This window comes from Dasypus novemcinctus, chromosome 5 (assembly GCF_030445035.2).
Source record: "Dasypus novemcinctus isolate mDasNov1 chromosome 5, mDasNov1.1.hap2, whole genome shotgun sequence".
NCBI classification, from domain to species: Eukaryota; Metazoa; Chordata; class Mammalia; order Cingulata; family Dasypodidae; genus Dasypus; species Dasypus novemcinctus.
Genome location: NC_080677.1, coordinates 19,651,617 through 19,665,009, shown reverse-complemented (window position 1 = coordinate 19,665,009; position 13,393 = coordinate 19,651,617). Strand labels below are relative to the sequence as shown.

The window sequence follows — 13,393 nt, the reverse complement described above, 5'->3', positions numbered from 1 at the left end:
GTGTCCTTGGCCCAATGGATAGGACGTCCGCCTAACACATGGGAGGTCCAAGGTTCAAACCCCGGGCCTCCTTGACCCGTGTGGAGCTGGCCCATGCGCAGTGCTGATGTTGCGCAAGGAGTGCCCTACCACGCAGGGGTGTCCCCCATGTAGGGGAGCCCCACGTGCAAGGAGTGCACTCCGTAAGGAGAGCTGCCCAGCGTGAAAGAAAGTTCAGCCTGCCCAGGAGCACTGGCCACACATAGGGAGAGCTGACACAGCAAGATGATGCAACAAGAACAGACAGATTCCTGGTGCCACTGACAACAATACAACAATGGAAGCGGACACGGAAGAACACGCAGCGAATAGACACAGAGAGCAGACAACTGGGGTGGGAGGAGAGAAAGGGAGAGAAATAAAAAATAAATCTTTAAAAAATAAAAAATAAAATAAAAGACATACAGAAGCAGAAGTGAGAAATGGATCAAAAAACCTCACAAAGGATTAACTATACAAAAAGGGAGGTTGCAATAAATGATTAGAGTGACGAAAAATGGCACGAAATATAAAAACCAAAAGACAAAATGGCTGTAGTATGTACGCCATAACAGAATGTTAATGGATTAAACTCTCCAAAAAAAGACATAAATTGGCAACATGGTTAAAAAAGCATGATTCAACTGTATGTTGTTTATAAGAGATTCACCTTAAACCCAAACAAGTTGAAAGTGAAAGGATGGGAAAAGATATTCCATGCAAACTGTAATGATGAAACAGATGGGGTAGAAATACTAATATTGGACAAAATAGACTTCATGGCAAAAGCTGCAATAAGAGACAAAGAAGGACACTATATATTAATAAAAGGGGCAATCCACCAAGAAGAAATAACAATCATAAATATTTATGTACCTAACCACAGGCCCCAAAATACATGAGGCAAACACTGGCAAAACTGAAGGGAGACACAGAAACACCTCTATAATATTAGCTGCAGACTTCACTACACCACCCTCATCAATAGATGGAATATCTAGACAGAAGATCAATCAGGAAAAAGAGAACTTGAGTAATAAGATAAACAAACTAGACCTAACAGACATATACAGAATATTGCACCCCAAATAAGTGGGTTATACACTCCTCTCAAGTACTCATGGATCTTTCTCCAGGATAGACCAGAACAAGTCTCAAAACATTTAAAAAGACTAAAACTACAGAAAGCATCTTCTCTGACCATAATTGAATGAAACTAGAAATCAATACCAGGCAGAGAATTGGAAAATCCACAAAATATGGAAGTTAAATAACACACTCAAACAATCGGTGAGTCAAAGAAGAAATTACAAGGGAAATCAGTAAATATCTTGAGACAAATGAAAACGAGAACACAACATATCAAAACTTATGGGATACAGGGAAGGTAGTGCTGAGAGAGAAATTAACAGCCCTAAATGCCTACATTCAAAAGAAGAAGAGCTAAAATCAAAGACTTAACTATACACACTTGGAGAAACTAGAAAAGTATAGCAAACTAAACCCACAAGGAGCAGAAGGAAATAATGGAGATTAGATCAGAAATCAATGAAACTGAGACTAAGAAACAATAGAGCATTAACAAAACCAAAAATTGATTCTTTGAAAATATCAATATAATTGACAAACCCTTTGCTAAGACTGACATAGAAAAAAAAAAAAATAGAAATGAGAGAGGGGACATTACTCCTGACTCACAGAAATAAAAAGGATCGTAAGAGGATACTGTAAACAAGAGTATGCCAACAAATTAGACAACCAACAGGAAATGGACAAATTCCTAGAAAGACACAAACAACCTATATGGAGTAGAGTAGAAACAGAAAATCTCAACATTCCAATTACAAGTAAAGAGATTGAATCAGTCATCAAAAACCTTCCAACAAAGAAAAGCTCAGGATCTGATGCCTTCACACATAAATTCTACCAGTTATTCCAAAAAGAATTAATAGCAAGCTTGTTTAAACTCTTCCAAAAAATTGAACAGAATGGTACACTCCTAACTCATTCTATGAGGCCAACTTCACCCAAGCCAGATAAAGATACTACAAGAAAATAAAATTACAGACCAATTTCTCTTAAAATAGATGCAAAAATCATCCAAAAAAATACTTGCAAATAGAATTCAAAAGCACATTAAAAGAATTAAACACCATGATCAAGTGGGTTTTATCCCAGGTATGCAAGAGTGATTCAACACAAGAAAATCAATGAATGTAATATACCACTTAACAAAACGAAGGGGAAAAAACCCACACAATCATCTCAATTGACAGAGAAAAGGCATTTGACAAAATCCAGCATCCTTTCTTGATAAAAACACACTTAGAAAAATAGGAATAGAAGGAAACTTCCCCAACATGATAAAGGGCATGCATGAAAAACTCATAGCTAACATCATACTCAATGTGAAAGACTGAAAACTTTTCCTCTAAGATCTGGAACAAGACAAAGATGCCCAATGTCACCACTGTTATTTAGCATTGTGCTATTCAGCATTGTTCTAACCAGAGCAGGTAGGCAAGAAAAAGAAATAATAGGTATCCAAATAGGAAAGGAAGAAGTAAAAATTTCACTATTTGCTGATGACATGATCCTATAGAGGAATAAATCCACTACTAGACCTAATAAATGAATTCAGGAAAGTAGCTGGGTTACAAAGTCAATATGCAAAAATCAGTAATGTTTCTGTACACTAATATTGAGCAAACTGAGGGAGAAATCAAGAAAAAATTCCATTTACAATAGCAACTAAAAGAATCAAGTATCTAGGAATTCATTTAACCAAGGGTGTAAAGGACTTGTACACAGAAAACTACAAAATATTGCTGAAAGAAATCAAAGAAAATCTAAGTAAATGAAAGGACAGCCTGTGTTCATAGATTGGAAGACTAAATATCATTAAGATGTCAATTCTACTCAAAATGATTTACAGATTCAACACAATCCCAATCAAAATTAAAAGTGGCAATTTTAGGTCATATATATGTTACTAGAATAAAAATTAAAAGATAAAACATAGGCCTGTATAAAACTATTGTAAACACTGGACTATAGTTAATGGTACAATATAAAAATGTTCTTTCATGAATTCTAAAATATGTAACATATTAACGTAAGGTGTTAATAATAGGGTAGCATATCAGAACAAATACACTTCATGGAAACTATGGACTATAGTTAATTATACAAATTTAATATTCTTTCATAATTGTAACAAAGGTACCACACTAATGCAAAGTGTCAACAACAGAGGGATATTTGGGAATGCTGTATTTTTTATATGACTTTTCTGTAAATCTACAACTTCTCTAAATTAAATAATAAAAAAAAAAAAGCCAATCTGTATTCCATGATATTCACTTGGGAGGCATTTAATGGGAAAATATCAACTCTGCTATTCATGAATTCGTACATACAGAGGAGTCTTCATTTGACAAATAAACATAAAAGGAATCAATTTCTAAGATGGTAAGTAAATATAATTCTTATTTCTAAAGAAAAAGGAGTGAGCTTCTTCCTAAGTTAAGTCATGAATATCTCCTTTAAGAGAGCTTTGGATTATCTGAGCAAGGAGAGTGTGGTTTTTTTGCTGTTTGTTTGTTTTGTAAATAAACAGATTTCCTACAGTGGATCATTTGACAAAGATAATCAGTTATAAAGAAGTCTTATTGACCTGTAACTTGAAAGCCCATTTAGGGAATTCTGAAAAAGGCGGATTCTTGCTTTGATATTTTACAGTGCTCTATTTCCACCATTACCATTTCTAAACCATTGTTTTTAAAATTCCTCAGTGGAAAACATGAGCTAATTAAAAAATATATATTATGTTTAAAACATAACTGATTTCAAAGAATTGCAATGTCTTCATTCATATGTAAGTTGCTTTTATTTTTCTCCCAGTGGAACAGAGACAAAAATTCTAAAAGGTCTACACAAATGCTCTAAGTAAGTTCTATGTATTAGAAGAACCATGTGCAAGACTGCAATTTTCTGAATGAGCCTCTTTTGGGTAGTGCAGTGTGCCTTCAGCTGAGCACTGCTAGACTTGAAAAACTTTGAATCAGATGGGCTGACAGTGTGTGAGAAGCATAGACACACTGCAGTCTTGACAGTGCCTCTATATCGTGTGTTTAGCACGTGAGAATGAGCACAGGATGGCTGCTAATCATTCAAATGTCTGAAGTTCAACTGGAGACAGTTGCATCCACTCCAGAAACAAACAACATTTCCTTAGATAGTGAGATACAAACAAAAGAAGATTCTTTCTTTTTTTCTAGATTATAAGATTCTATAGTCAGAGAAGAAGGGAATACCTATTTTTATTTTTAGAGTAAGATGATGTATTCCCAAGCTAATTCTTGAGAATATACCCTAGGCCCAAAATATAAAATGTTAAAGCTTTTCATAAATAAATATTCAGGCAAACAAATTTTTCATAAACTGTAGACTTTAAAAATTCTTTGAGTTGAAAGTGGTTCATAGTAAACCCAACACATTGAAAGTTAAACAAATGGGTTGAAGAAGCAACTATGAAAGTACTAAGTATGTCTAGATTGTGAGCTATCAGTCAACTTCTTTATACATGTCTCTTAAGGGTCAAATATGCTATTTTTGTTTTGTTGATACACAAGGCCTAGTAAGAAGTATTTTTTTATCTGGCCTTTTGAATTCAGTAAGACATCTGTAGATGTTAGCTAGCATTCCAGATGGTATTGAGAACTGTGGGAAACAATACTGTCTGATGGTATCAGGAACTGTGGAAAATGATGCTGTTAGCTTTAAGACTATGCAGTTGCCAGTACATACATAGTAAGTATTACTGTTTATTTTGAAACATCAGTCTCACAAAATGTACTAGTTCATATTTAGCCCTAATGAGGATCTTGTATATACTCACCTATGTATTCATTCACTCACTCACAATGTAACATACTTTTTGTGTCTTATTTGTGCTGGGTTTTACCAAAATGAGTAAGATAAGCTCCTTGCCCTTGAAAAAGTTACAGGATAAAGGTTAACAGAGAGACTAGTAGACAGATAATTATAATGGAAAGCAATATGACAGAAAAATATAGAGAAACACTTACTGGATATTTAAAGCAGACAGGGTACAGGATCTCAGTTATTGACCTTGGCTTAGCAAACTTGGTTCTCGACTCGAACAACTGCTTCTGACTTTGGACATACTATGTCTCCCAGCCATGCCCATGCTGGTAACCTGACTTAGAATCCCGCTATCTTTTTTCCTTGATGGTTGGTTATGATCCCAGATCTTAGATTAAACCTTTATTCCCATTAAACTTGTCATAGAAATGCTTGAGCTCCTGACCCAATTCCCATCAAACAGAACCTCTTCTTAACAAAATGTCCCAGCAACAGTCTTCCCCTGGAACAGGGCTAGATAAGCAGAGACCAGAGAACCAGAAAGAAAAACTGGGCACCAACAATGACAACTTCTTAACCTGAGGTGTACAAGGGGGAAAGTCAGGGACTTACCTTTTCAAGTGGGCAATGGGTACTATCTCGGAGAAATGGCAATAGGTTTGGTCGATCGTATTCAGCATAAAGGCTGATCTGTTTTTCATGGTAGCGTTGTCCCTTATGATGGTCTCTCTTGAAAAGCTTATGCAAATACTAAAAAGAACAAAGGATAAACCATGAATATTTTTAAAAAATCAATAAATACCTGCTTAACATTGTTTTATTTATTTATTTATTTTCCAGTTGTGAAAGCTTCAATGGAGAGGTAAGGGGAGAAGCAATTAAAAAAAAAAATCTCCAGGCAACAGAGAAGTACAAAGGAGAGTGCCTTCAGGAGAGAAGGAGATTCTGACCTTTCTCTAAAAGGGCCCCACGTGTTCTGGCTCTGCTACTTACCAATGATGTGTTCTTGGGCAAATCTCTATGACTCAGTTTCCTTACCTACAAAAACTTCATTGGACTGTCATGAGGATTACATGAGTTACCCTTTGTAAATGACTAAGAGCCATGCTTGGCATTTATTAACATTATGGAAATGATAAAAATAATGTTACTATTGTCATCTTCATCTGCTACACCTCAAAACTAAAATGTTTGATTAGTGTTTGTTCCTAGATCCTAAAAATTCTGTTCTTATACATGAACGGGGTACAGTCATTGGCAAGCATATGCTCTCAAGTAGCAAGCACTAAATTGATTTTCATACATTCTACATTTCCTCTTTTTTAAGTCTCAGTAGTATCTGTGTTTACAGTGAAATGCTACCTATTACAGTGGCATCAAAAACAAACCACTTAAGGAGCAATAGGTGGAGACAGCAACATGTGCTCATTTGCTGTCAGGCAGACATGAGTAAAAATCAAGCAATTACAGGTGTTCTGAGCTCTTCAGCAAAAACGGATTCCTTATCCCAGCTGTCGGATAGAGCTAATGGACCCCAGAGGAAGTGAGTCATTCACTTTCTCCTTCCTTCCAGGCAAGATTAAAGTCTATCAATATATTACACAGAAAGTCAGAAATCAATGTTCCATGTTTAGTTAAGGTCAAATGTAAACAAAAACCCCAAGACCCAAAGGAGGAAGGGAGAGCTTAATCAGACTCATCGCAGAAAATGCACTCGCACTGCAGTGGCTGTTTGAGGTTCTTGGTTCATAATAAACCAAGCATTAGCCTGCCACTGAAGCCCAGCTGATGTGTGACATTCGCTGTTGTAGATAGTCTCTAAAGAAGCCAAGCCATGACCTATGCACATTAGGAAACCACTCCTCAGGTGAAAGGCTGATGTCTCCCGAAGGCAAGAAGCGGAGGCAAGACAAGGCAGACGGGGTGCATCTGCCGAGCTGAGGCACGACACCGCCACGCCGGGCTGATGGGAGACCACTGCCAGTCCCCACGGGCAGAGGGGTCAGTCCGTGAGCTGTAATGCACGGGCCTGTTTTCCAGAGGTGCGAAAAGATAGGGAGGCTCTGTCATATCTGCTGGGCCGAATTTATAGAGACATTACACTGCCTGACAGGGAAGATGAACCATTTTAGTGTGGGCCCTGCCACCATTTCACCACGGCACTAATTATACTGTCGCACAGATACCTCCTGCCCATAATCCTGTCTCATGGCTTAAGTAGGCCAGAAATCATTGCTTTACAAACAAATTCCCAAGATAGTCAGCATAGTGGAGCCTTGCTTGGGTAAGCAGATAATCCTGAGAGTCTCACGCATTAACAACACAGTGATAGCATCTGTACCACCCCTGCGGTGGGGAAAAAAGTATCATATTTCTATCCTGGAGTACTGAACTGACTTTGAAAGAAAATAGCTCTGCTCCTTGCCTCCTTCTGGGGTGCAAGGAGGTGGACAAGGATACAAGTGCACTCATTAAGTTCACTACCCATAGTCCTCTTGGTACAATGCCTATTTTCAACTAAAACTCTCTTACTTTTTTTAAGGGGCCCAGAAAACATCTATTCTTGCTTTATCCCCATGATGACAGCAATGCAGAGGACCATGTAGCCTCCAGGGAAATCCAGAAAAATGGGCCTTGGTAGCGCCTTGGTAGCATAGCAACCTAAACCACATAAGGCAAATGAGATTAGCCAGTGTCAGGAAGAGGGACAAAAAAATGAGGCTCAGCTCTTCAGCATCCTGGGTCCTGGGAGCAGAATGGTTTACAGGGTATTTCTTCAACATGAGAACTTAATACCTCCCCGATGCACACTGGGGTACTCGCCTTTGCTGTAATTGATACCATAATTATACTGAATGGTAACTACAGAAGAAAGGTGCTTATTCCAAACCTCTATATGTTATCACAAAGATACACAGAATAACATTTTGGCTTTTTTGGTCACAATTCAATTGTGAGTGAAATTTCTAGTGCCTGCTCCATAATTAATCCCTAGCATGAGATTCACAGCATAATTGTAGAATAAGGTTTATGGTCAACCTCCAAGATGAGTGTTAATCTCCTTGGGAGGACACTCCAGTATCCTCTTGCCAACACTGAGTGGTGGTTTGCCACAGCAGTAGATCAAAGGGGCAAGAGAAGAAGGTTGCTATGCTCACCACATGCTGCAACTCTGGTCTGTCTTCTAATTCTTCCACGACCTTTTTAATCTACAGGAAAAAAGAAAATTTAAATGTAGAGTTATGAGGCCATAAACACAATTGCAAATTTATGTCATAAAAATCTCTCTTCTTTATGGCTGTCATGGTCCCAGAACAGCTCTGGTAATACATAGAAAAACAAGATACTCACTGAAATTTTATCTTCATTGTCCAAAAGCATGTCAACAGCTTTCTGAAACATAAAAATTGCTACAATTACTGAAATTTGCCATATAAAAAGAGGACATTAAACTAAGTATTGTAATGCCACCATGGTTAAAGGAGGAGGGCTTATTTTCTATACTTAAGGAGGTCGTTAGCTTTCAAATGGCAATTACGTGAGATATTTGTAAAGGTGTGAATTTTCAAATGTGTCTAAATCTGAGGCCTGTGTATTACGCATACTTCTCAAATGGTGTCTTCCTATAGTTACTAAATACAAAACATCTTGATGGCACGAAGTCTAGCCTCTTTGAAGTCTCAGCCCTCCTGGGTTCCCTGTGACTCTAGGTAGTAAAGGGCATCTCATTACCAGTCCTGTAAGAATTCTGGCCCCCTGACCCTTGACTGAACCACCCTGTGAGATCTCAGATACAGGGAGCTGGAGAAAAGGATGAGTCAGAAAAATAAAAAGACCCCCAAGTGTCAGAAAGCATATAAAGTTTATGGTCTTTTAGCATTTACAGTAACCACCTTGACATTCAGGAAACACAAACTAGACACTGTTTAAAACAAGAGGCAGTGGGAAGAAAGCCCACAAGGCTCACGCAAAATACGTGGGTCTTGACTTGAAACTTCCTCCCTTGCTATGTGTCCCAAAGAGTTTATCCTTTTATTTTGCTATGAAATATGAGAATATCGCAACAGATTATTCCTGAGGTCTAATTAGAAAACTGTAAGACTCCTTAACTTCAGTTCATATCTTTGAAAAACAATTAGTTTCAGCTCATTCTCCTCATCTTTTTTTTCCACAGCTACATATGCAAAACTAGGCTCTCCAGACACATGAGAGGGGTGTCAGGCAGAGGAAACGTTGGCTATGGCGGGAAAGACAATTCATTCTGATATAAGCATCTCTTCCTCTTAATCGTCATCTGCCAGAGAAGCAGAACCTCTGTACCTAAGCTTCCTCAGAACTGCACTAACTTTCGGTAGAGCTGCAGTCCCTCAAGACATGATGGATTCAGTACTAAGAAAGGGCCAAAAGCATCTTTCAGAAAGAAGTATAGTTTACTCCTATCAAAATTAAGATTTAGTTTATGAAACTAATATAGCACACAATACCCCCAAATACAGTAAAATATAATTGAAAAATGCAAGTAGCCCTTTTGGAGCCTTAAGAATCCTATTCTTTGATGTATCTAAAATTTCAATTTTCTGAATAAGAATTACTGTGTTTGGAGAACTTCTTTATTTCCACCACCAGCACCTGTCATTAGCCTCTTTTAAAAAATACAGGTTGCATCACTTTACAGGAGCCACTGTGCACTATGGAGGCTGGGTCCCCTCATTAGTCAAGTGACTCACTATTCGAAACTTGTTCTACAATAAAATAACACAGTCCATATGTCTGTACCTGAGCATCAACTGAGACCAAAGGAAATGTCACATGTTCAATGTGTGAATGTCAAAGAATAAAACTGCAATAAGTGGATCAAAAACTAATTTTTCTTAAAATTTCAATTCCAGGACATACAATTAGGAGGGTTAAAAGAGCCAAAGCATATGGTCTGTTTCTTTATTTCTATGACTTACACGAAATGTTTTACTAAAAATCACACACACTATATTTTAAAGTTCTACATCAAATTATGATTGTTCTCACAGGATAATCATATCAAGGGAAGAATTCCTGAATACCAGCTCCCAGAACAACTAAACAACATTTAGCAAGGGTCACAGCTCTATGCCTCATCAGTTGCAGCCAAGCGATGTGATCCATTACTCCACCTAGCATTTGCATGTATACCTAATTGTTAAAAATCTGAAATTATAAAAATAATGTATCGGTATTAAAATAAGAAGCACATTACCTCTGAATCAAAATCCATTAATAAAACAATTTTATCCTTGATAGAACTGAACAGATTATGTTTGTGGATCAGCTGGAAAACATCTTTATGTCGTAATGTTAAGTATATTTCCAGAGCGTTGCCATAGTTTTTGTCATAGGTGTATCTGGTAAGACAAAAGTTTTTACACTAAGGTTCATCAACAATTCTAATTTTTAAAAAAATCTATTTTATAAGATTCAAAACTGAAAACCTCCTTGGCAAATAACTAGATGTGACAAACAAGTATTTCTTTTTCAAAACCTTACCTCTTGTCTCACCCAAATTTTTGAAAACGTACAATACTCAAGTTATAAAAATTCTATTTGGGGGCTCTGTTTCAAAATTTTATTACAAAAATTTATATAGCAGGCAAAAAACTATGATCTAAAATGAAAGAAATCCTCATTTTAGTAATAGAAAAATCAAGTAATGCTTACAAGAAGTGTTCAGCAGAAATCAGGGTTATATACCAAAAGCTCATTTGTAAGAGGGTTGCATAAAATTGAGATGTGATTTTCCATTGAAACAGTGTTTTTCACACTGATTATGTTCCTAAGTCAGCTCCTCAAAGCTACCTGAACCTAAATTGTGCTGTAAGTCCACTATTAACAGCCCTACAGGATCCAAGGAACACACAGAACAAGAAAAAATGATTACTTTTCCAATTCAGAATGCCACAGACACAATTCCCTCTGCAGAAAGCCGTGAACAGTCCTGAATTCTAGGCCATTTTTAAAAGATGGAGGAGGAAGGTCCTCAAGATTCAGCCACGTTATCCCATGTGTTAGTACTGCATTCCTTTTACAGCTGAGTAGTATTCCGTTGTATGTGTTTCCCTCATTTTGTTTACCCATTCATCTGCTGATGGGCACTTGGGTTGATCCGAACTTTTGGCAATAGTGAATAAAGCGATTATGAACATTGGTGTACGTATTTCAGTTTGTGTCCTTCTTTTCAGCTCTTCGGGGTATAAACCCAGAAGTGGAATAGATATGGCAGATCTATGTACCACACTAATGAGAGAAGTTGTTGATGTGGGAGGAGTGGGGGGTGTAGGGAGTGGGGTATATGGGAATCTCTTGTATTTTTTAATGTAATAAATTGTGTGATGTAAATATTTTTTTTAAAAAAGATAATAAAAACAAGAAAAAAAAAAGATGGAAGAAGATTGGAGAAGGTGGTCTGAGGTCATGGGAGTGCAGACCAGGGGTGAGGTAGGAATACTCTGCTTGAGTATCCTGCAGAAGGTTTCTCGTTTCAGTAGACAAAGCTCCTCAAGGTAAGAGTGTATCTTAGTTCTCCGTGTTTCACTGGCATTTAGCACAAAGCCTGGGTTACTGAAGTTGCCCAATAAATACAGAACACATTCTCTACACTGCAGCTTCCATCTTCTGAGACTTGACTCTGTCAGCCACAATGCTTAGCCCTTTATGATATCTCATTTAAAACTGAAAATAATTCCATAAGGGACTGACACCTGTAATTTTAAAGATTTGGAATCTGAAGTTTGAGAGACGAACTGACTTGCAAATCCAAGAATAACAAACTGAGGGCCTCCCTCCCTGGGAGAGCCTTTAGCTTGTGTGGTTAAGACCCGGCACACTCCCGCCCCTAACCGCGGCCTCTAGCAGCTGTGGCTGCCTGCACCTCCTCTCCACTGTGCAGCAAAACCCAATAGAACAGCATACTTTCGTACCTTTCCCTTACTTCTAGTTGAAGTTTTTTTAATCAACTAGTGAATGAAGAGAAATAAGAGGTTCCCCCTTATGGCTCTTCCCCACTCAGAGTTGGTGGACTCTACAATATGAAAAACTTATGAAGTCGTTTGATTTGAAAAGAGAAGCATTAAAATATACTCACAATTCAGCCAGGGTTTTAAGTAAGGTCCTGTTCTGACTGTCTTTCTTCAGGTGATCCCGAACTGCTTGAACTATGACTGAATTGTTATACAGATCCCCAGGCCATTCTCGGATCAATGTGGCAAAACCCTAACCAGGAGGACAAACAGAAGAAGAACATTCTTCAAATAGGACAACAATCCAACGAGTTGAAACAATGTTTGGAAGCATTCATATAACAGACCAAACAATTTTACAATTAAAATGTCAGTGTATGGGGGTGAATGTAAACTACAATGTAACCCATTATCCATGGGTGCTCCAAAATGTATTCACCAAATGCAATGAATGTCCCCGATAATGAAAGAGGTTGTTGATGTGGGAGGAGTGGGGTGACGGGGGTGGGGGGAGTATATGGAGACTGCTTATATTTTTTGAACGTAACATTAAAAAAAAAAATAGAGGTAAAAACATTGTCAGTGAATAATCATCTCATCAGTTTTTAAACTAGGGATTTGGGGGTGGGAAATGGGGGCAGGGAGAGTTTTTGCTTGATAACCTCCATTTAACATGCCCGGGAAGTAGGTGGGACCTTCCACTTCGTTTTAGGAAATGCACAACTAAGAAAGAGACCCTGCTCCTTCCCTGAAGTCCTCCTGCACAGGTAGACTTTAGATTTGACTTGTTCCTTCCACATTCTGACTAACTATAAAATTTCAGCTGCTTTCCCCACTACCTTCTATGTACTTCAGGTCTGGGCTGAGATGTAGTTGTGCACTGCACATCCAGGACAACTGTACATGGTGGGCCTGCTCGGGACCAGGCTGTTCCTGCAGTGAAACCATCTTTTGTGGGTTTATAAATAATCTACTCAGAAAATCCTGATATCCTACTTTTTGACAAGTTTCTATCTTTGTCCTTTTTCCACTCTGGCTTTTAACCCTAGTTTTGTTTTGAATTTGGGACTTTGGCTCAAGTCTTATTCTCTAGTGTTTACCTTGGCTATCTTTGGATCTAAAATATTGGGGCTTGGAGATCTGTTTACCTTTATCCTATTCTTGGTTATTACCTACTATAGCCTCTGCCATCCTGATCCTTGAACTTTAACCCTCAGGGTTTAAAATTCACAGTATGCTGGGAGCAGTTTACTTATAGATCCCTGACAATGTTTAGGGTAAAATAACCTTTTGAGGTATTTAAAAGATAGCAAATAGAAGTAAAAATGGTTATATTATTGAAAAAAATTAATTTATTAATATCAAGTGATAATTCAAGTATTGCCTTAAATGAACACTTTGAATTTATATAAATGCTATTTAGAAGCAAAAACAATCTGGCAGAAGTTGCTTCTGTAAAGCACCAGATTGGGTAAGAAAAATCACAAAAGTATCAGGAA

General features: G+C 37.7%; 1 protein-coding gene across 4 annotated transcripts in view; it reads right to left on the bottom strand.

Moving 5' to 3' along the window:
- VPS41 (VPS41 subunit of HOPS complex) overlaps positions 1–13,393 on the bottom strand; it is a 247,119-nt gene that overhangs the window by 36,606 nt on the left and 197,120 nt on the right. For all 4 annotated transcript variants that reach the window (XM_058296762.2, XM_058296764.1, XM_058296761.1 and 1 more), the window contains 5 exons: positions 12,020–12,147; positions 10,139–10,283; positions 8,257–8,298; positions 8,064–8,114; positions 5,518–5,655 (listed from right to left, as the gene is read on the bottom strand). In XM_058296762.2, coding sequence (XP_058152745.1) covers positions 5,518–5,655; positions 8,064–8,114; positions 8,257–8,298; positions 10,139–10,283; positions 12,020–12,147 — 504 coding nt within the window. The remainder of the gene's footprint in view (positions 1–5,517; positions 5,656–8,063; positions 8,115–8,256; positions 8,299–10,138; positions 10,284–12,019; positions 12,148–13,393) is intronic.